This window comes from Pseudocercospora fijiensis (assembly GCF_000340215.1).
Source record: "Pseudocercospora fijiensis CIRAD86 unplaced genomic scaffold MYCFIscaffold_10, whole genome shotgun sequence".
Taxonomy (NCBI): Eukaryota; Fungi; Ascomycota; class Dothideomycetes; order Mycosphaerellales; family Mycosphaerellaceae; genus Pseudocercospora; species Pseudocercospora fijiensis.
This window is the reverse complement of record NW_006921541.1, coordinates 1179979-1199024: the sequence shown is the minus strand read 5'-3', so window position 1 is coordinate 1199024 and position 19046 is coordinate 1179979. Positions and strand designations below refer to the sequence as shown.

General features: G+C 53.2%; 9 protein-coding genes across 9 annotated transcripts; 5 read left to right on the top strand and 4 right to left on the bottom strand.

Moving 5' to 3' along the window:
- Positions 1 to 125: 125 nt before the first annotated feature.
- MYCFIDRAFT_118760 (uncharacterized protein) lies at positions 126 to 1428 on the top strand (the record flags this gene model as incomplete). The annotated part of the gene is made up of 2 exons (XM_007933308.1): positions 126 to 341; positions 397 to 1428. Coding segments are annotated over 2 exons (1248 nt in total), but the record flags the coding sequence as incomplete, so codon positions are not given.
- Positions 1429 to 2938: 1510 nt separating this feature from the next.
- MYCFIDRAFT_99580 (uncharacterized protein) lies at positions 2939 to 3925 on the top strand (the record flags this gene model as incomplete). The annotated part of the gene is made up of 2 exons (XM_007933307.1): positions 2939 to 3464; positions 3504 to 3925. Coding segments are annotated over 2 exons (948 nt in total), but the record flags the coding sequence as incomplete, so codon positions are not given.
- A 1376-nt stretch (positions 3926 to 5301) lies between these two features.
- On the top strand, positions 5302 to 6213 carry MYCFIDRAFT_212538 (uncharacterized protein). The gene has a single exon (XM_007933306.1). It carries the CDS (start codon positions 5318 to 5320, stop codon positions 5975 to 5977), a length of 660 nt encoding a protein of 219 aa, XP_007931497.1. The 5' UTR covers positions 5302 to 5317; the 3' UTR covers positions 5978 to 6213.
- A 76-nt stretch (positions 6214 to 6289) lies between these two features.
- Positions 6290 to 7797, bottom strand: MYCFIDRAFT_200152 (uncharacterized protein; the record flags this gene model as incomplete). The annotated part of the gene is made up of 2 exons (XM_007933305.1): positions 6290 to 6929; positions 6992 to 7797. The coding sequence occupies 2 exons, from the start codon at positions 7795 to 7797 to the stop codon at positions 6290 to 6292; spliced, it is 1446 nt and encodes a 481-aa protein (XP_007931496.1).
- Positions 7798 to 7820: 23 nt separating this feature from the next.
- On the top strand, positions 7821 to 8835 carry MYCFIDRAFT_179206 (uncharacterized protein; the record flags this gene model as incomplete). Its single annotated transcript, XM_007933304.1, has 9 exons — positions 7821 to 7838; positions 7881 to 7955; positions 7990 to 8168; positions 8193 to 8262; positions 8303 to 8326; positions 8355 to 8463; positions 8498 to 8655; positions 8690 to 8748; positions 8778 to 8835. The coding sequence occupies 9 exons, from the start codon at positions 7821 to 7823 to the stop codon at positions 8833 to 8835; spliced, it is 750 nt and encodes a 249-aa protein (XP_007931495.1).
- On the bottom strand, positions 8814 to 9482 carry MYCFIDRAFT_205267 (uncharacterized protein). Its single transcript, XM_007933303.1, has one exon. It carries the CDS (start codon positions 9307 to 9309, stop codon positions 8959 to 8961), a length of 351 nt encoding a protein of 116 aa, XP_007931494.1. The 5' UTR covers positions 9310 to 9482; the 3' UTR covers positions 8814 to 8958.
- On the bottom strand, positions 8814 to 11540 carry MYCFIDRAFT_205266 (uncharacterized protein; the record flags this gene model as incomplete). Its single annotated transcript, XM_007933302.1, has 3 exons — positions 8814 to 9519; positions 9637 to 10658; positions 10860 to 11540. 3 exons carry the CDS (start codon positions 11538 to 11540, stop codon positions 9309 to 9311), a joined length of 1914 nt encoding a protein of 637 aa, XP_007931493.1. The 3' UTR covers positions 8814 to 9308.
- Positions 11541 to 13170: 1630 nt separating this feature from the next.
- Positions 13171 to 16466, top strand: MYCFIDRAFT_216851 (uncharacterized protein; the record flags this gene model as incomplete). Its single annotated transcript, XM_007933301.1, has 1 exon — positions 13171 to 16466. The coding sequence occupies one exon, from the start codon at positions 13171 to 13173 to the stop codon at positions 16426 to 16428; it is 3258 nt and encodes a 1085-aa protein (XP_007931492.1). The 3' UTR covers positions 16429 to 16466.
- A 1090-nt stretch (positions 16467 to 17556) lies between these two features.
- Positions 17557 to 18454, bottom strand: MYCFIDRAFT_191128 (uncharacterized protein; the record flags this gene model as incomplete). Its single annotated transcript, XM_007933300.1, has 6 exons — positions 17557 to 17676; positions 17726 to 17851; positions 17926 to 18024; positions 18082 to 18193; positions 18248 to 18373; positions 18429 to 18454. 6 exons carry the CDS (start codon positions 18452 to 18454, stop codon positions 17557 to 17559), a joined length of 609 nt encoding a protein of 202 aa, XP_007931491.1.
- Positions 18455 to 19046: the final 592 nt, after the last annotated feature.

Genomic DNA, 19046 nt, shown 5'->3' with positions numbered 1-19046 from the left:
CGTCCCTTCCCTTCTGCCATGCACCGGCGTGCTCTGCTTGATTTCGTTCCTTAGTCATTCATTCGTTTTTGGCGATGCTGCTCACAATGAAGCACAGTATCTTGGGGCTGTGCCTCTCACTTCACGCTCTGGCGTACCCATTTGTTCCGGAGGACATAAGCCAGAAGCGACAGGTTCCTACCGCTGCTTCTGATGTCGCGAAAGCATTGAGTAAAGCGCGAACGAATTGTGGAAACATTCCCTGCCTTACTTTCGACGCAAAGGACCAATATGTCTCAACCACTGGTGATCACGCTTATGCCAGCCCTGCCGCTGATGAGATTCGAGGACCTTGCCCAGGTGTAAGATCTGCGAATCTGCATTTTCGAATTGGTCGAGTGCTGACTTTGGTATTAGCTGAATGCGGCCGCTAATCATGGATTTTTGAGCCGAAGCGGTGTCACTACGCTGACCGAGACTATTGTTGGAATGGATGCAGCGTTCGGCATGGGACCTGGTCTTGCTGGTTTCCTCGGAGCCTACGCCATTATCATGAACGGAGATCCTGTTCTTGGAACCTGGTCAATCGGAGGGCCGCCGCCTGGTAATGCCCTTACGGAGGGCCTTCTTGGTCAGGCACAAGGAATCTCGTATGCGCACAATACTTACGAAAGCGACATGTCTATCGGTCGACCCGACGCGTACACCAATAACGGCGATGCGCATAGTCTGGATCTCTCGAGATTCAAGCAGGCGTACGAGACTGGCATGTCTGACGATCGCTACACTCTTGATGGCTTGGCCCAGGACTTTGCTGCTAAAGGCAAGCAGTCTGTAGAGACCAACCCTTACTTCTTCTCGGCTCCTTTCTCTGGAGTCATTGTTGCGCCTGCGGCGTATTTGTTCGTCATCAACTTGATGAGTAACCACAGTGCGGAAGAGCCAGCCGGTTGGCTGGACGGAAAGATGTTCAAAGAATTCTTCGCAGTTGAAGGAGATTACCCAGACTTCAAATGGCTTCCCGGCCAAGAACGGATACCCGACAATTGGTACCGCAGACCTACGCTCAACAGCTACGATATTCCCAATGCAGACTCCGACGTTGGTGTTCAATACACCGCATACCCGGAGAGCTTCTACTTAGGTGGAAACACGAACGGCGTCAACACGTTTACCGGGGTGGAGTTAGAGGATCTTACAGGCGGCGCGATGAATGCTGCGAACTTGTTCGATCCCAAGAACCCAAAGGCAAGCTGTTTCTATGCTCAGCTTGCCCAGTCGCTCATTCCCGACTCTGCGAACCTCCTGTTGAATGAGCTTTCACCGATCACAAGCCTGGTGACCGACTTCATCAAACCAATTACGTCTGGTCTGGACTGTCCTATTGTGGACAAATTTGACCAGAGTCTGTTCAATCAATATCCTGGCCACAAGTACTGCCCCACTGGTCCAGCGACCAACTATTAAGCTACGGCTGCTTGCGAGGCAGGCCGCACCATTGGTTCTGTTACCTCTACATTGTGTTCCCACATCCACAGCTACGATAGAGCACTCCTTTTTATACCAAACTTCACCCCCTGTGTTAATCCTATTGCAGCGGAAGTAGCAAATTCATGTCCGCCATATTGTTGTCTCCTCAATCTCTATCACGACATCCTTTGCAGTTCCCCTCAGAGAATCACATTCGGCAATGCGGCACCACATCAGCTAGCAATCGCACGCGCTACAGTGTTGTGGCGCAGACAAGGGCTGCTGCTGACGTTGAAGCTCATCTATTCGATGTGATGTGTCCCGGCCGTTTGACGATCAATACAACAGCCCACGCACTCTGATGAAAACAGTTTGACGCCCCTCTTGTTTCATCTAATACGCAGCACGCGAATGGAGTAAGCATAAACTCAAACTTGAATTGGGAATTCTACCATTGGTGGCCATCCTATGCAGACGCCTCCTTTAGGCACTAGTCCGGAGACTGAGCCAACGTCCAGCGCCGGTCTTGCAGATTCAACCTAATAGCTGACTCCTTGGATATGAAACAGACCGTTAAGCCGAGTCTCACCAGGCAAAACAAAACCATTAGAAGTGAAATCATATTCTCCGAGCAGACGCAGATCTTTCAAGTTTCCACAACCTCCAACGGCGCGGCTACGACGCGAACAGGCTTCCTTAAGCCACGGAACGTGTTCCCCCAGCGCACCGCGCAGGAGAGCCTTTGGCACATCTTCCTCAAGCAGCCTCCTATTATTTCACCAAAAGTGTTTTCTTGAGCCTCGGGATGGACCACTACCCGTGCACTTGTTGTCTTGTCATTGAGATTGGCAGCAAACGTTGACACATTCCTCAGAACGCTTGCTCTCGGACTTCGTGTGCGGTCGCAACGCAACAAAAGATTACGAGCTGCGCTTAGCCCTCGCCTTTCCTTGAACAGGTTTGTAAGGAGAGGAACGCAGAAGTCTCTTGTAGGCACCGCGGGCTGTGTAGTACCTGAGGCCTTGACAGCGACCCAGCTCTCTCGGCTTTAATACGGCACGTTGGCCCTCTTCGTGCTGTCGTGTCTTCAGAACCGCCAGGCACAATGCGAGGCTTCGTCTCATTCAGCGCGCTCTTGGTGCTATGCACATCTGCTGCTGGCTTTGCTGTCGAAAGACCACTATCTGCTAGAGATTCGACGACGCAACAACCGGAGCTGCCCACACTCTCGACCTGTTCAGTATGTATCACCAGATCAGAAATATCGAAAGCGCGCTCTGACTCTGCAATTAGCAACAATGTCTGGCGCAAGGCATGCCGCTATCGGGCTGCAGTCCAACGGACGCTGCTTGTCTGTGTACAAGTCAACCTTTTGCACAGGCCGTGACATTGTGTCTGACGGCGAACTGCACGACAGTAGAAGCACTGGGTATGTGAGCTCCGTGCATGCAGTTGACTGGTCGTCGACTGACGCTTTCTTACTACAGAGACCAGAAGATACTCTGCCATATCCTGCAAGGAACCAGTTCGTGATGAAGGAGGACTTACACGGCGAGTTTCCTGGAACATGTTCGCCATTGCCACCATCGGAGTCGCCGCACGATTTCTTTCGCGACTGGAACGTTTCAATGGAAGCGGTTTCGGTTGGGATGACTGGACCATTCTTCTTTGTTGGATCATGCTCATCCCATCCGACATCATTCTCGATGTGATGACACACACTGGTCTAGGCCAGGATATCTGGATGCTGCCGAACCCGGATTATCAAATCACCAAGATTCTGTACAACTTTTACGTCTCGGAATATACCTATGTTGTCGAGATTGCGCTGGTCAAAATGTCCATTCTGCTGCTCTACCTCCGCATGTGGCCGGAGAGTCGAGGAAGGTCTGCCCTATGGTTTCGCAGATCTTGCTACATCTTGATGACCCTGCTTGGGTTCTTTACGCTGATCTGTATGGTGGTCCTTGGCTTGCAGTGCCAACCCATCTCGTTCTCCTGGACTCGCTGGGATGGTCAGCATGAGCAAGTCTCGAAACAGTGAGCTCGTAGAGGAACAATACTGACGTTTGGATGCAGAGGGACATGCGTCAACCTGAATGCTCTCATCTTCGCGACGGCTGGCCTCAACATCATGTTTGACATCATGACCATTCTCCTGCCGGTGCCAAAGCTGTGGTCTCTATCGATTCCTACCAGAAAGAAGATTGCCGTCGTACTCACATTCACCATCGGACTGCTGGTCACTTTCTGCAGTATCATCCGACTGCGCACTCTTGCCGTCTGGGGCGAAGATCCCAATGTCACCTACCAATACAACCCCATTGCAATCTGGAGTAATGTTGAGATCAACCTCGGCGTTGTGTGCGCGTGCATGCCGGCCGTTGCAGGACTTCTCCAGAGATCATACACAAAGATTACCGGCAAACAATTCAGCAGCTATGGCAAGAACTCCGCAATGATGAAGAGCGCGGAACGAAGACAGGATCGGAACTACGAGATGCGCCTGAACTCGTTCTCCGATGGCACTGCCAAACTCCACGGACACGGTGGTCCCGGGCCAAAGGAGCCTGTCGTTCGAGAGCTGCCCGAGAGATCTTCCACGGATTCTGATCGTCTGGCTACTCGTAGGGCACAGCTAGAGATCACTCCGGCAGCGCCGAGAGGAAGTCAAGATGCCGCGATCGAGCAAATGATCAACTCGGGCTATTCAGCCTTCGCGAACCTGAAAAGATGATGAGATGAAATAGCTTTGGAGCTATGTTGTATGTACTTTCCATATGTCCGCTATGAAGCGAGTGAATGACTCTTCGGCCTTGACGGCGAAGACTTCAGGCGATTGTGATTTCGAGAAGTGCGCACGGCCACTGTGTAGCAACCTGTCTTGACTTGGCCCGCGTCTACAACAGAGTTTCACGGCCAGCAATGAGCATAGATGCAAGAACGTCTCTTACACGGAACTGGCCAAATCAACGCCTTGGTCGTATTGATGCTCGTGTGAGACGTGAGTCTAGACTCCTTGGATGGAAGCCAGGAAGCCTGACAACACGCACAGTGACGTACGCCAGGTCACAACTAGACAATCGGCTACGCTGCCGTGCTTCTAACGACAGACGCCTGCTTGGGATATAGTAATTGGCGCTGCTGTGTCACGGTGAGCGAGAGCAGCCACATGCTTGCTCCAACACATGCTATGACAGCCAAAAAGCGAATGAAAAAGTCGGAGTTGATTGCGTGCAGCCAAACAATCGACATTCGGAAACACCAAATGAGCCAGTCCATGGAGGCCTTCAGTCGGTGACCACGAACAGCTTAGGGCAAGCAAGAGGGCGTTGCTTGTGTCTGCGGGAAACGGCAGCGGATCATGCATGCACAGAAGTCCTGCTGGGGCAATGTTTGCTGCAGTGCCAATGGTTGCAACAGGTTCGGTATGACCGACAAAGCGAGCTGAGCGATCCGCCAAAACGGCATCAAACAACACGAAAGCGGGCAGATCAGGTCTTCTCGCAACACTGCGAGACGAATACGAGATGCGAATCGATCATCGAGCAGGTTGGTGGTATGAGCTTCGAAAGGTCGGCGGCTACGCACTGACAGGGTGCACGAACTGACAGGGTGTACGGAGTTCTGCATGGAGGTCGGCGCTTGCGCTGCGCTGCGCTGCAACTGTTCTGTAGAACAGTCAACCGCAGATGCCTTCAACGCACGTTGCTCGGTGACGTTGACCTTGCCCATCAGTAAGTACCACGAAAGTTCGCAATCATGGACCCGGGACCCCGACCGCACAAGATGTCTTCGGGGGCTCCTTTCCGAGTCTGGTCGAAAGACCTCAAAGACGACCAAAATGAGTCTGACACCTCTGCCTCGCATGATGGGTCCAGCCGACGCTGCTGAGCCTTCGGCCGAACCAGATGACATCTTCTACCAACTAGACCAGGAGCTCGAATACCTGGAGCGGGAAGTCAATCAATACCTCCGAGGCAACATCGAGAGACAGCCATTCCCGCATAGGGAATTGCAGGCTTTACTTCAACTCAAACAGTTCCCAGCTCTGTTCCGACCGGCTTACAAGGAGCTCTTGTCTCTCCTTCCCGTCAAGATATCTCTCCGGTCGAAGCGAATGGACTTCAGAGTGCCGATGACTTCAGCCGTAGACCTGCCGAGCACATCCTACGCCCGCTTTCGATGCATATACGCAGGCCCGGCCACCAGCTCGCCTCAATGCGAGACTTGGACATTTATCCCCTATGTGCAGGATACGTACCTGAGAGGTCTTGCCGGGGTCCTCGGCGCATCTGCAAACATCAATCTCATCGGTCCCGAATTGGAAGCAGAGCTGGCGGTCGGCTTCAAACAGATGTTCTGCTCTGGCCACGATGACAAGCTCAAGGATGATCAGGCTGGTGCCTTCGCAGTCGCATGTCGGCCGGTGATTGATCGGTGGAGAGAAAGCGAACAACTGTGGAGGAACGTGGGACAGTTGCAGTGCCAGCAGACGAGAACGCATCAGGGTACAAGCTGGACTTGAGTTTCGAGAGGAGTTGGACATTTTCTCCTGTGCATGTTTGGAAGCGATGCAAACATGCTGATTTCAAAGAGCTGGTGGGGCCACTCAGCCTCAGTTCAGAACTCTGTCAGTGAGCTATTTGGGTAATCATTACCATCCACAATGACTTGCAAGCGGATCACAGGACTCTTGCATTACCAGTGTGGGATTGGCGTTGTATCGTGGGTCCATGCCTAGAACCAGAATCACATTCAATGACATTCCATCACGAGCTAGCCTAGCTCTCCTTCTCCTCTCGCGCGCCCTCGCTTCGTCCTCCACGACGGTCTGGGATCACTGAACCTGTCTCTCCCTTCTCATGCGATCCCTCGCCTCCTCTTCAGCATCGAGCTCAAAGACAAGATGTTGGAAGAAAGCTTGGTTGAAATGCGAGTAGTCCTCCAGCCAAGCCTTCATAGCCTTGATGAGACAAGTCTTGAGTAGCTCGTAGTCCTTAATCAGAAGCTCTCGATACTGATCCCTAAAAGCTGCAGCATGCTTCCCCTCCTCCTCGCCGCCAAGCTCGGTGACGATAGATCTAAAGTCAATCAACGGGACCGTTTCGATATTAGTCCGAGTCATGACTTCCACGTAGATGCCATACATGACATCGAAGAACCCATTCTCTGCTCGATATCCACCACAGTAGAGCTTGTAGAGATGATGAGGACAGTCGAGATCAGACTGCTGGGTCAGCCAGAGCCTGTATGTCTCGATCTTCGTAATCAAGGATGTTGGGAAATGACCAGAGCGAGACGTTTCGGAAGCGTGCAGGATGAGGAGAGCGAGGAGGAGCGAGCGGTATGCTGAGTCGTGCCTCAGATCACTTACTCTTACTCTACCGCCGAGGACGCTCACGAAGGCATCGATGAGCTGGTGGTGCAGTCCTTGATCGAGAATGCGGCGAAGTTCGGGCAGCGTTGAGGTCAAAGATCTGTGGAGTGGAGTATCGAATCAGTTAAGGAGTACACGTGAAGATATAGCGGGAGTGCTCACCTTGAACCAGCTCGAAGCTGCGAGATGATATGGCTCAGTTCTGGCTTTTCTTCAGGGACAATACCGTACTCTGCATTGTCAGGAATGGCACTACAGTCGTCGTCCTCCTCGTCGTTCTCCTCCTCCTCCCCATCCGCAGACTCAGGGTAGAGCAAGGCTGCTCTTCTCTGCCCATACCAGGGAGTATCTGCTGGGACAATAGATGGCGGCAGGAATGTTTCTGGCTGGTATAGAGCCTGCATTGGCGGGAAACCAACAGCGGATCCGCCAGCTGCCACACCTGCTGGGATAACAGATGCCGGCAGGACATTTTCTGGCCGGTATGGAGCTCGCATCGGCGGGAAAGCGAAAGCAGATCCACCAGCTGCCACACCTGCTGGGATAACAGATGACGGTAGGACATTTTCTGGCTGGTGTGGAGTCTGCGTCGGCGGGAAACCAACAGCGGATCCGCCAGCTGCCACACCAGCTTGAACTTTTGCTTTCTTGGGAGGATTGCGTTTCACAGGTGCTATCGCGTACTTGAAGAACTTTTCGCCCTCATGTTCGACACCATGCTCATCAGCCCACTTGCCGAAATGCTCCAAGCAAGCCTTATTGTGCTCAACAAAACTAACTGCAGACTGGGGGCGCTGCGGTAAGTCAGTAATGTAGTGCTTCTTACGCAGATGGGCGAAGACGTCGTGTCGATTCTTCTCCTTGCCAGGACCTTTTCCGAAGTCGCAAGATAGGATGGGACATTCTCCGTTGCCATGACGGTTGGCCTTGGTGTTCTCCTCGGCGCGCGGCGGCGACGAGTCTGCCATGGTTGTAAGAAGTGTGTGGTCGAATGCAGATTGGGTATTTTGTATGAACACTCGAGTAAGAGCGCTATATCTGCAGCTCGAAGATATGCGTGACTGGGCTCAGCATGACTGCGCCAGCAGCCAGATTGCTCTTGCGAGTCGGACGTTCCGTTTTGCGAGTCTGTCGTAGGTAGCAAGATCGTATGAAGCAAGAACCTGCGTCGTTCGTTTTTCAAAAGGTCAACTGGAGAGACTGGCGAGCCCGGACCAGCATGCGGTCTGTGGAACTTCACATGGGAAGCTCCGCGGAAGGGAGCTGGCCATTCGCTCTCCAGAACGAAGACACTCAAACATGCTGTGATGAAGCACGAGCAGCGACAAGAACATTCCTTGTGCTGATCACATGCGCAGCGCAGCGCCATTCAGGAAGCATATGCCGCTATTGTGCAGGGAAAGGAGACGGATGATTTCAACCAAGGCATTGGAGTCAACTTGCGTCTCGAGGAGGGACTTGCAGTGGTAGTAGCAACAGCAGGAATGGTGGAAACCTGTGTGCCTATCGTGACTGTCGTGCTGAGTACGATGGTCGTAGGACTTTGTGCAGCCGCAAGAGCAGTGCAGGCAGCGCCAAAGGGCGAGAGTTCGGAGGGAGACTACAGGGACTTGCTTCAACACTCGTTCGTCGTGGTATTGTATTGTTGATATACTCCGTACACGTGAGAGCTACGGTCAAAGATCCCCATCCCCATCCCGGTCGCGGATTTGCTATCGACTACGCGATATCATGAACGTCTCATGCGTTGGACTGGTCCAGACCTGATATTGCCAGATATGATGATGGCATTCCCATACTGGCAATGCGTATTTGCTTGGGATACAGTTGATCTGACTAAAATGCAAAGGAAGGAATAAGGCATGCTGTCGGGAGAAGACATGGACGCATGCGCAAGGGCGTTGGTCGGGCTTGGCATGGTGAAATCTCCGCTCCGCTTCGACGACAGCGAGCTTCAAATGCGACTTGATCATGAAGGACAGCTCAAGCATAGAAATTCTTCATAAAATGCACAATGGACTACGGAACACCGTTCAGCTGAAGTCGTCAGACATGCGCCAATGTCCCTTCTAGTGTCAGAAATCCCGTTTCCATTGTCATACACGCCAACTCCTTTCGATGGCCTTCATTCACTCCTCGACAATCTCAATTCTTGCATCATCATCAAGCTTCCGCATCAAATATCCCTCAAAGCTTCTGGCTTGCGCGATTGTCCAGTATGTAACAGGATGAGGTTCTTGGCGAGTGAGCTTGAGATTACAACGTTGGAAAAGCCGAGCCGATCCTCGCTTGCCGCTCGTGATGATGAAGCCAGCCTTTTCCACACCGTGCGTCACCTTGATCCAGGCAACTGTAGCAGCTGGCGGTTCACCAGTAAGGCTGAGCATATATTCGAAGGCTTCGAAGGCATGAGAATTGAGAGAGATTGTCTCCACTGGCTCGTCAGTGGGCTCGTCATTGGGGAGCTCTGGCTCGTCCATCACTGGGTCTGGCTGGTTGTCTTGCCGCTTCGGCTTTGGCTCGTCATTGACTGGGAGCAAGTCTTGCTGCTGAACAGCTTTTGGAGGATACCCCAGTTGTACAAGTTTCTGGAAAGGTCCCTCAAAAGAAGGTGCGCGACCTTGTCCAGACTGAACCCGTGCTGAATAATTCCATTCGACAGTGTGCTCGACAGTGAGGCGCAGGCCTCACTGCGAATGACAGTTCTCGATGGCAGGTACTATCGATGGACCGGACCCTCATAGTCAGCATGAGAGTCAGCATCCTGGACAAGAATCGGCTCCTCAGGTTCCGGCCCAACCTCTGGCAAGGTCTCCCGCGCGAGCTTCTCTCCTTCTCGTTTCCCTCTCTCGACATTGACTGCGAACATGAGCGGGATGGGCAAGCCGATGAGCACGGCCAGAAACCAGAAAGCAGGCCGAATATCGCCAGTAGCATCAACGATGGCACCGACAATAGCAGGCCCGAAGACGCTGCTACCCTTGTCGGTAATAGCGTACAGAGCGTAGAAGGCTGCCTCGCTGCCAGGTGGGATGAGCTCGCCGTACAGACTTCGACAGTAGGAGCTGAGGCCACCCAGGACGAGACCGTAGACTGCACCGAGAGGATACATTTCCCATTGCTGCTGGAGACCAAATGAGCCAAAGCGGCGGATAGCGGGAATGTAACCAAGCAGTCCGTAGATTGGGATCAGCTCGAAGAGGCAGATGCATGTCAAGATTGTTTGCGAGGGGTTGAGCTGCAGGGTTCTTGAGATCTTTGACCAGGTCAAAGCACCGATAATGCCGGAAATGATGACAATGACATTGATCAAAGCAAGTGCAGAGGACTCCATGCCGAGGGTCGTCTTGGCAAAAAGAATTGCTGTGCCGGACACTGTAGCGACAGCATCCGATATCATAAACCAAGCTGCTAGGAAGAGCATTACATCTTTCAGTCTGCGTGCTCGCAGGATGGTCTTGCCAAGATTGCTCCAAGAGTAGCCTATATATCCCAACCAGGATCTATTTGCTGCGTCTTTGGACAATGGTGGTCCAGGTCTGGGTCTCAGCAGGAAGGCAGCTGGGACTGTGAAAGCCAGCCACCAGGAGCCGACGATGAAGAGCACGAGGCGAAGCGAGAAGAGGTCGCCGCCGGAAGCTTTGAGGATGAAGACGGATAGGATCTGCACAACAACCGCCGCGAAGTAGCCAATGCCAATGCCGTATGAGGAGATCTTGGTGGAAAGCTGCATCTCGGTGGATGGTATAGATGGTGATCGTGGATTGGGAGTGGTAGAGCCATCCGGGTGGAGGAGAGAAGTCGTCGAATCTGCGATCGGTGATTGGGACTGTTGCTGATAGTCGCCATTGTGATACTGCAGTGCCTAGTCAGCAGACGCACGCAAAGAAGGCCTTTTGCTGCTATGCTCGTGTCTGGGACAACGCCCTCTCCTTACTCAAAGAATGGCCCGAGAGCCATTGAAGCCACCCGAGACTTGAAGGTGCGCCTTCCAAGGTGCCAAGGAATTCATCGGACTGAATTCACTCACCTCATAATCACCCTCCGATTCACGCTCGCGGTCTTGCCCCGTCCATGCTCGTCTCACCGAAGGATGCCATCGCACAAGCAAGGGTAGAAACGAGTTCAAAAGCACAAAGCTCGCTCCAAAGCACACGTTTCCGATGATAGCGCAAAAACTGCCAAGCAAATATACGGCAGGTGTAAGGGGTAGAAACAGCATAGTTGCGACTGCTCCAATGATGGCGAATGCGATCATCAGTGATTTCCGATACTTGCCGTGATCTGCTGCTCCAGACATGGTGACGACCAGCAGAGCCTGAAGCAGCACGGAGATGGAGAAAGTGTACATTGCAAAGCTTGCCGTGTTGACTTCCAGTCCAAGCACGCGAAAGACGCACTGTGCTCCTTTTCGAGGCTCATGATCGCTTCTGGGAAGGAGTAGAGATCCAAAAGGGTGGACGGCTGAGCTTCGCTCGATAGTGTGCGGCTTACATGATATTGAGTGGTCGTCTGCACGCACAGCAGTTGATGATGCTCGCGCGAGCTCTTCCAAGGTGATGGGGACGAATGCGCCCAAGCCGCACACGACAAAGACTTCGGCTGCGAAGGAGTATGCGTAGAAGCCCAGCAGCTCTCGATCCGACGTTGGTCTTGTATCTTCGCGTGGATATGATGGCTCTGGAATGTCTTCCTCTGTGGCGGGACCCATTATGCTTCCCGACCAGCTGCTGGACGGCGAGGAAGGCGTTGAGCGTTCGTCATCCGCGTCGTGTCCAAGTTCTGAGGCAAAAGATCTGTGTCGTGATAGGGTATGCTGAGACGTGCAGGGCGAGAGTGTCGTTAGACGCGTGGTGCCATAGTTGTCAGCGTGAGACGGCGAAGGTGAAGGTGAGGGTGAGGGTGAGGGTGACGGATGGTGAGGTATCACGGGCTCCGGCACCATGTGGCAAGGCAAGGCTAAGCGACCTCGGGAGCATCCGGCTCGAGGTCACCGTGGCAGCGGCATCCTTGCAAAGACATCAACGTGCGCGAGGAATGGAAGAAAGTCACCCAAAGTGAGCACATGTTCGCGTGGACCGCGCGGCGCGTATCGCGCGACAAGATGGTGTGGTCGTCGTCGCTACTCTGGAGCTAAAGTAGCATGCGGAGATCATGAACAGCCCACGCCATGCCATGCCATGCCATGCCATGCCTGCTCTCGTGTGGCCAGTGTGACCAGCATGGCTGCATCTTGCTAGAACTATCGCCGGCCAGAGATGCCTCGAGCGAGGACGACAAGACAAAGTGTGCCTGCCTGCGCAAATCAGGTCTGTCAAGGACGAAACGCGGTATGGCTTTTGCTTCCATCGCAGAGCAGTACCTCACGGCGAGCGTGTGCTGGCGAAGAAGAGGAGAGATGGGTGTCGAAGACTACACAGAGCCGACTGTTGCTTCCATGCTGGTATATGCTTGTGTATGCACATCTCTACGGCCGCAGCTGGAGACGGTCATGCTGCATTGTGCTACAAGGCCTCCAGCTTCTGCTGAAAGATCTGCTACTGAAGCTGCAAATACAAGCACAGCACAGCCAGCATAGCTGACTTCTCATGAATCACATGTTGCTCGAGAGCGATCTCGAAGGTGCTATGCCATGCATGCTGTGCTTTCACTTGTTCGTCCGCGGCAGTATTATCGACGCGTTCGCGTAGCGTAGCCTGTACGCAGCCTTGTCGACTGTATTAACACCATATGGGATGTACCATGGGCTAGTATTGTGGAGGAAGATGTGAAGCCCACGAAATGTTGTCTTTGTGGAGAGGGAGCAGTGTGAAAGGGAACGGAATTGGAGTTCAGCATGATGCGCCAAGCTTTTCTGGCGGGCGGGCGCGCCCGCGAAGGGAGCCATCTCCGGGCTTAGAGCCTGAGACGCCGACCCATTCCATCATTGCTGCAGCAGCAGCAACACGAGACGACAGCACCACCACGACCCATTCACGAGCGCGCATGTGACGGCGCAGACGGTGGAGCCCACATCGCCCTTCACACCTCCCACCGGCCTCAACTTCTTGCGCGCACTATATCCACCACGCCACACACCACCCCGCCAACACGCACAATCACCAGTACTGCACCGCAGCTTCTCTTCTACGACTGGGACGAGTCGAACCACCTGCGCGCCTGGACCTCGCAGAGCAGAGGTGGGCGCGGACAAAGACATGACCTGAGCGGAAGGAAAACCCTTAGCCACGATAGCGCGCGTACACGCAGCCGGCGGAGGGCGAGCGGAGGAGACGTCCGCCAAGGACGGTGCGTGCCGTGGAGGAGAAGGCGGAGAGGTAGGCGTGCGAGGCGGCGAGGCGATGCCCGGCAGGTTGATTATGGATCAACACGGCGTGACTGCGTCGCAAGACTTGAAAAAGGATCGGAATCAAGCACAAGAAGGACACTTGCCGCAGAAGCGCGACTTTGCGCAAATGCAGACCCCGCAGGCCAACGGCAGTCATGCTCAGAATGGATCTTTACCGAATGGTCTGCCAGTACAGGCCCCGCCAGCCACGAACGGCCAGATCAGCAATGCGAACACCACAGCGAGTTTACCCGCTCCACCTCCGCTAGATGGATCATGGCGCGACGAGCCAGTCAACAAGTCTCTCGGGACGTTGATCGATAGGCTGGCGCAGCAGTGCTTCGGCGATCTGAACGAGACCTTGACGAAGATGGCAGAAACCTCTACAGCTGGTCCAGGAGCACAGCCCAATGGTATTGTGCCGCATACCACCGACACCAACGAGGCAAGTTTGAGCAAGAAACGTCTGCTTATGGATTTCGCCTCCAATCAGCGGGATCGTTTTATCAAGACACTGGTCCTGTCAGATTGGGCACGTAATGCGGACGACATGGCACGACTGATTGATATTCGACTCTGGGCTGCCCGACAGGCCGACGCACAGCGATTTGCCATCAACTTCTTCTATTCTACGAAGCAGGACATGCGCCTCGCGAAGATGCCAAATCCGAACATCGAAGCCGCCCTAGAGATTCTCTCGACCGGCAAGACATCAAACTTCCCTGACCTTGGCTACTTGCCTCCAAAACGTCTCTCTGCAAAGCAGCTGTTGAAGACTCTTAGAGGCATGAACGTAACCTTGATCGAGCGTTTGAATCTGCATGAAGATCTCCCTCCACATTTCAACGACTTCTCTGTTGCGAATGGAAGAGCAACCTTCCGGGTGCAAGACGAATTTGAAGTCGATGTTTCAGTTGCCGATGAAGACCCGTCGACACCCTTCTACTTCATTGATATTCGATTTCTCTTTGCTCCACCGCCAAGCTTATCGGACGACGGATTGCGCATGCGCTTGGAAGAACGCGCCAATGCTACCTTGGCTTCAAGCGGACTGCAAGGCTGTTATGATTTCTTGCATAGATTTGTGCTGGCTCACAAGGTCAATGTGCTGCGTGCGCAGGCATCCAAACTTATTCGCGATAAGTGGTTTGACTGCCTCCAGCCGGAACTGCATCGACAGGTCTTCACTCTTCAATACTGGAAGGGACAGCGGGCATCAAAGAGTTGGATTGAGCTGGGAATCAGCTCCGGCAAGCAAAAGGGTTTAAACTCAAGACGGCCTCCAATCCCACGTAACTCTTTCCGCTGGTTCCGCCAAGGCCAAGAAGTCAAGGACCATCACATCCACATCGACTGGCAAAATTTGAGTCTGGAGAGCATTCTGGCGTCAGTGACCGCGAAACATACCCAGTGGCTGCTGCATTCGATCAAGGAGCGATTCGAAGTTCTTGCTGGCCAGAATTGTCAAGTTGATGTCCAGCTGAATATTTCTAACACGGATCCGGACGACTGCCACCTGGCATTATCGCTTCCAGGTCTGCAAAAGTCCGTCGTCACCCGCTTCGAGCCTATTACGGGCCGGATTTCGGTATCCCCACCGAACAGGCACGCCCAGCATGCAGAGAACTTCATCAACAGCACCGCAAATGCAGACGCAGGCCGCGCCCTGGCAGAAGTCCTTGCTCGTTCCCTTCAGGACAGGCTTGCCCCTATGGCAGATGCCGCCGGCTGGACGCCTGTCGAGCAGAACAAGATAGTCGTGCCGCCAGCTATGAGGGCCACTCTGGGAGCAGACGCCGTGCGCCGCAGCATGTACAAGTGCAGCGAAGGATGGGGAGATGCCTGGGCATTATATGTCCATTTTGGCCTTGAGGGCGAGAAGTGGTTTGTGGTGCGCATCCAGGAGAGCATGGAACAAGGACGTCCTGTGAGATTCATGTCTGCGGCGAGAAGACTGAATCTTTCAAGCACGCTTGCCGATCTGACTCAAGCTTCACTGCGACATATACAAGAAGTGGCAGAGGCAGAGGTATCCTTCGCAGTGCTCATCCAAGAGCTCGACGAAAGCCAGCTTGAATACCGCATCGAGTCTACATGTTCGCTAACTGAGCGTGGTGCAGATGCTGGCCCTGGCCTCGCCATCTACTTCTCAATGAACACGCCCACGAAGCAGTCTGGGCCCAGAGCATCGCTACTACCTTTCAAACTGGCTTCATGGATCCGTCTTACACCTTCGACGCTGACGGACATGGAGAACGGGCTTGCAGAAGTTCGCCACGAAGTACGATTCACCGTTGATCCTAGTAAATTTCAGCATCTCTCTCAGCACCTTACAAATTCCACACGAAAGTCTGATATCGCAATGAACGATTCCGGCGCATTGGGGTTCAGAGTCAGCGTACCTTTCGGCAAGCCATACTTGGCAGTGATCCAACGCAGGCTGGTCCATTGTGATCGTCTCAATCATTATCTCGAGGTGCTCAAGCGGTTTGGGTACCGGTGTACAGATGTTGGCCTGGACATCCTTTCCTTCGTCTATTCGGACAGAGAAGACTTGGGCGCACAGATTACGTTCAGCAAGGATGTAGCTCAGTCTGCTAAGCTGAAGCTGACGCCAATCCATAGCAATCCGCACCAGCGTATACGTGTGGTACTGGAGAATTCATACCATAGAGCCATGAACCGCGGCCTTATGCAGCTCGCTTGGGATCTGCGTGTAACTCTACCACTGTTGCGGTTATTCGACAAGCTGGAGTCTGCAGACCCAGCAGGCGAGTCCGTGTCGGTCTACGCTCGGGACGTTCACCGTTACACGTTGGCCTACAAGGCGCCTCTACCCGCGTGTAGCTTTGCAATAGACGTAACGAAAAAGCCCAGCCAGGTCCCTGGGCAGACCGTCGTCCTATTCCGATGCAAGGCCGAAGCTGCCCTCAGCGACGGTGCTTTCTCGCAAGCGTTACGCGAGTTCAGCAAAGGTGGCGGTCAAGACTGGTTTGGTGACCATGTCGGCGGTTTCGGCAGCGGCGTAGCAGGACTCGAAGAAGCATTCACCAAGCTCGACCAGACCATCCGCAAATGCGAGGGCGCCGCCAACTTTGCTGCCAAGAAGCAAGACACGCCTACAGAAAACTTGAAGTCGAAGCCAGCACCAGCTTCGACACAGTCACAACAACCTACGATGCAACGCACGCAGAGCCAACAGAGACCAGCAGCGCAACCAAGACAACACTCTCGAAACAGCGTCAAAAAGGAAGTCATCGAGCTTGACTAGTGGATTAGACGGACAAACTTCGTACTTTTGTTTTCACGGATATTTTATCTCTTTCTTTTTTTGCTTTAGCGCGGCGTTTTTGGACAATGGGGGGGGGGGGGGGGGGGGGTCGGAGCGGAGACAGATGTCAATGACGACAGTCTTTTTCACGGCCTGTCGCTGTTGTCTCCTTGTTTTCTGCTTGTTGAATCACAATGCTTATACCCGGGATTGGTTGTGGAAAAAATGGGCGAAAGGGGGGGGGGGTGCGAGATTAATGATGGAAAGAAAAGAAAAGGGATACTACTATGATATCATACCAGAGAGTAGAGGTGGTAGAGGATGTGGTAGTTGGGCTGAAATGAGAAAATGTTCAATGTGAACATCGCCGTGTTGGAAGTATGTGTGATGAGGTAGACTATGTGTTTGGTTAGTTGCTCTGATCTTGCTACGATGAACGTGGCCTGTCGTGTCCTCGACCTCGTGGAGAAATCTTGACCTTCCACCTCCACGAAGGCTGGCCACGCTTACTTGCTTGGCCCAACTTTTCTCCTCAGCATCAATATGCTCGCTTAATTCCTTGCTTGCTACCACCACGTTGACTGCAAGCACAGCACAGCACAGCACGGCGACTCCGTGTGGCTTTCTACCCGGTCTGAAGAAGCCTGCAGGTGGCCTGCAGGTGGCCTAATAGCCTGGTGGCTATTTTCGGAGAATTTTGTGATGTTGTAAGCGAGCGAGCGACGTGTGATCCTTCAGCTTCAGCGCCTCCACATGGTCCCATTATTTTCGGGGTTTGTGTTCCTTGGTTGCAGTACGGTCTGGATGCAGAAGCGTAATGTATTTGTGTGCTTCTAGGTTGGTTGAGAGGATGATGGCATGGTATGGAAGGTATTTATTATTGGCGTGGAAATGCGTGCGAAAATAGTGGTCTGGCGTATGGCATGCGAGACCTCGAAGAGCGGTGAGGTTATGTTTGTAAGCTGTAGATATAGTAGATTTTTTGCAAGCATAACTTGAGCCTGCAGTGGTGAATTCTGGGTATCTGGCGCCTTTATCAGCTATGCAATTCTGGCTTTAGAGGTAGGTTTAGGATCCTCTTCCTTTTCCTTCACTCGGGGCAATAAAGCTCATCATCCGCCAGCGCTCTCATCCATTTGCAGCTTGCGTGCCATCATCTTCTGCTTTCTCCCCTTTACCTTCCGACTTCTCCTTCCTCCGCATGCCAACATCCCAGTTGTAGACTCTCGCCGTAGCGACCTCCATGGTCTAGAAAGAAAATCAGTTTGGGATATTGGCGAGGATGCTGCGTGCTCACCGTGATCTGCTCTCTCAGAAAATCAACGTCTTCCTCGCAATTTGCTAGACTATTCTGCGCCGCTTGCAGCTTGCTTGCCAAAAGCTCTTCGGCTTCGGAGAGTGGGTATGCGAGCATTACATTTGCCTAATTTTTGTGTGAGTTTCATGGTTCGCTGGATGTGCTGTGGAGTATAGGGAGGAGGATGATAGAGCACATACTCCTAGCCATAGATAGACTTGGTCGGTCTCGTGGATGTTGGCTTTGGCATAGAGGGTGTCGTTCAATTCGAAGGTGGCCTCCAGAGGATCTGAATCTTCCTGTGGGAGATGTGAGCTATACGATGGTGTGAGAATTTGACACTGAACCCCACCCACCTTACGAGTCTGCAGAAAGCGCACTGTTTCGAGGGTCTTTTGAATATCAGGTAGCTTGTCTTTGAGGCCGGCGATTCGTCGTTGGTTGTTGGCTTCCATGAATTGGTATTTGCTGCAACGCATGAGGAACAAGAAGCGCTGCTCAAGCTACGAGCACTGCACTGACCTGATCATCTCTTGGAAGCTCTTCAAGGTAGGCTCAACATCTGCTCTGGTCGACACATAGTCCTCGACGCGATGCACGAATGGGGCATATGGTATGCCTCGCGGATTGGTTGGGGCATCTTTGCCGCTGTTGAATGTGCATGATCAGTGCTGGCTCGAGAGGAGGCTATATTCAGACTCACCCAGCCTTCTGGATCTCTGCAGCCATGTGGTAGGCGAAGCTATTATTGCCGTGGCGGGTATGTCATCCGCAGCAGGGCGATGTTCTCGGAGCACGTGAGGGCGGGCGTTGCGGGATGGCTCGATATTGTTGTCGGTCTGTCTGCTTAGCATTTCAAGGTTTCGACTGTGGCTTGTGGCTGTGGCTGTGGCCTGTGACAACCAGAAGTTCTGTCACGGCACAGCATTCTGCCTCCCGGTGTCTCTGACGACATAATGTGCAGGTGCAGGTGCAGGCATTTCTAAGCTTAGGCTTTGCGAGGGTGTGGGGTTGCGACAGGTCTAACAGCGACGTCAGCCGTCTACGCGACATTTACCACCACCACCACCACCACCACCACCACCACCACCACAATCACAATGCTTGGCCCAGCACACCGCCAAATTCCTCACACCAGGCAGTTCTGCGCAGTCCTATGTGGATTAAGGAAAGTGGACTGTTGAAAGTTGAAACGTCGAAAGCATTCGCCAATCGACTAGCGCAAACGCTCGGGAAGTCTCTTGGAGAGCCGGAAATCAATAGAGTACAGCGTCTCTGGAGTGAAAGTGACTAGGGCCGGACCGCTGAATAACAAGTGACT

Bases quoted from the DNA above. Each gene is read 5' to 3' on its own strand.
- MYCFIDRAFT_205267 (XM_007933303.1), bottom strand. From the start codon at position 9,309: ATGGACGAGCCAGAGCTCCCCAATGACGAGCCCACTGACGAGCCAGTG.
- MYCFIDRAFT_212538 (XM_007933306.1), top strand. From the start codon at position 5,318: ATGATGGGTCCAGCCGACGCTGCTGAGCCTTCGGCCGAACCAGATGAC.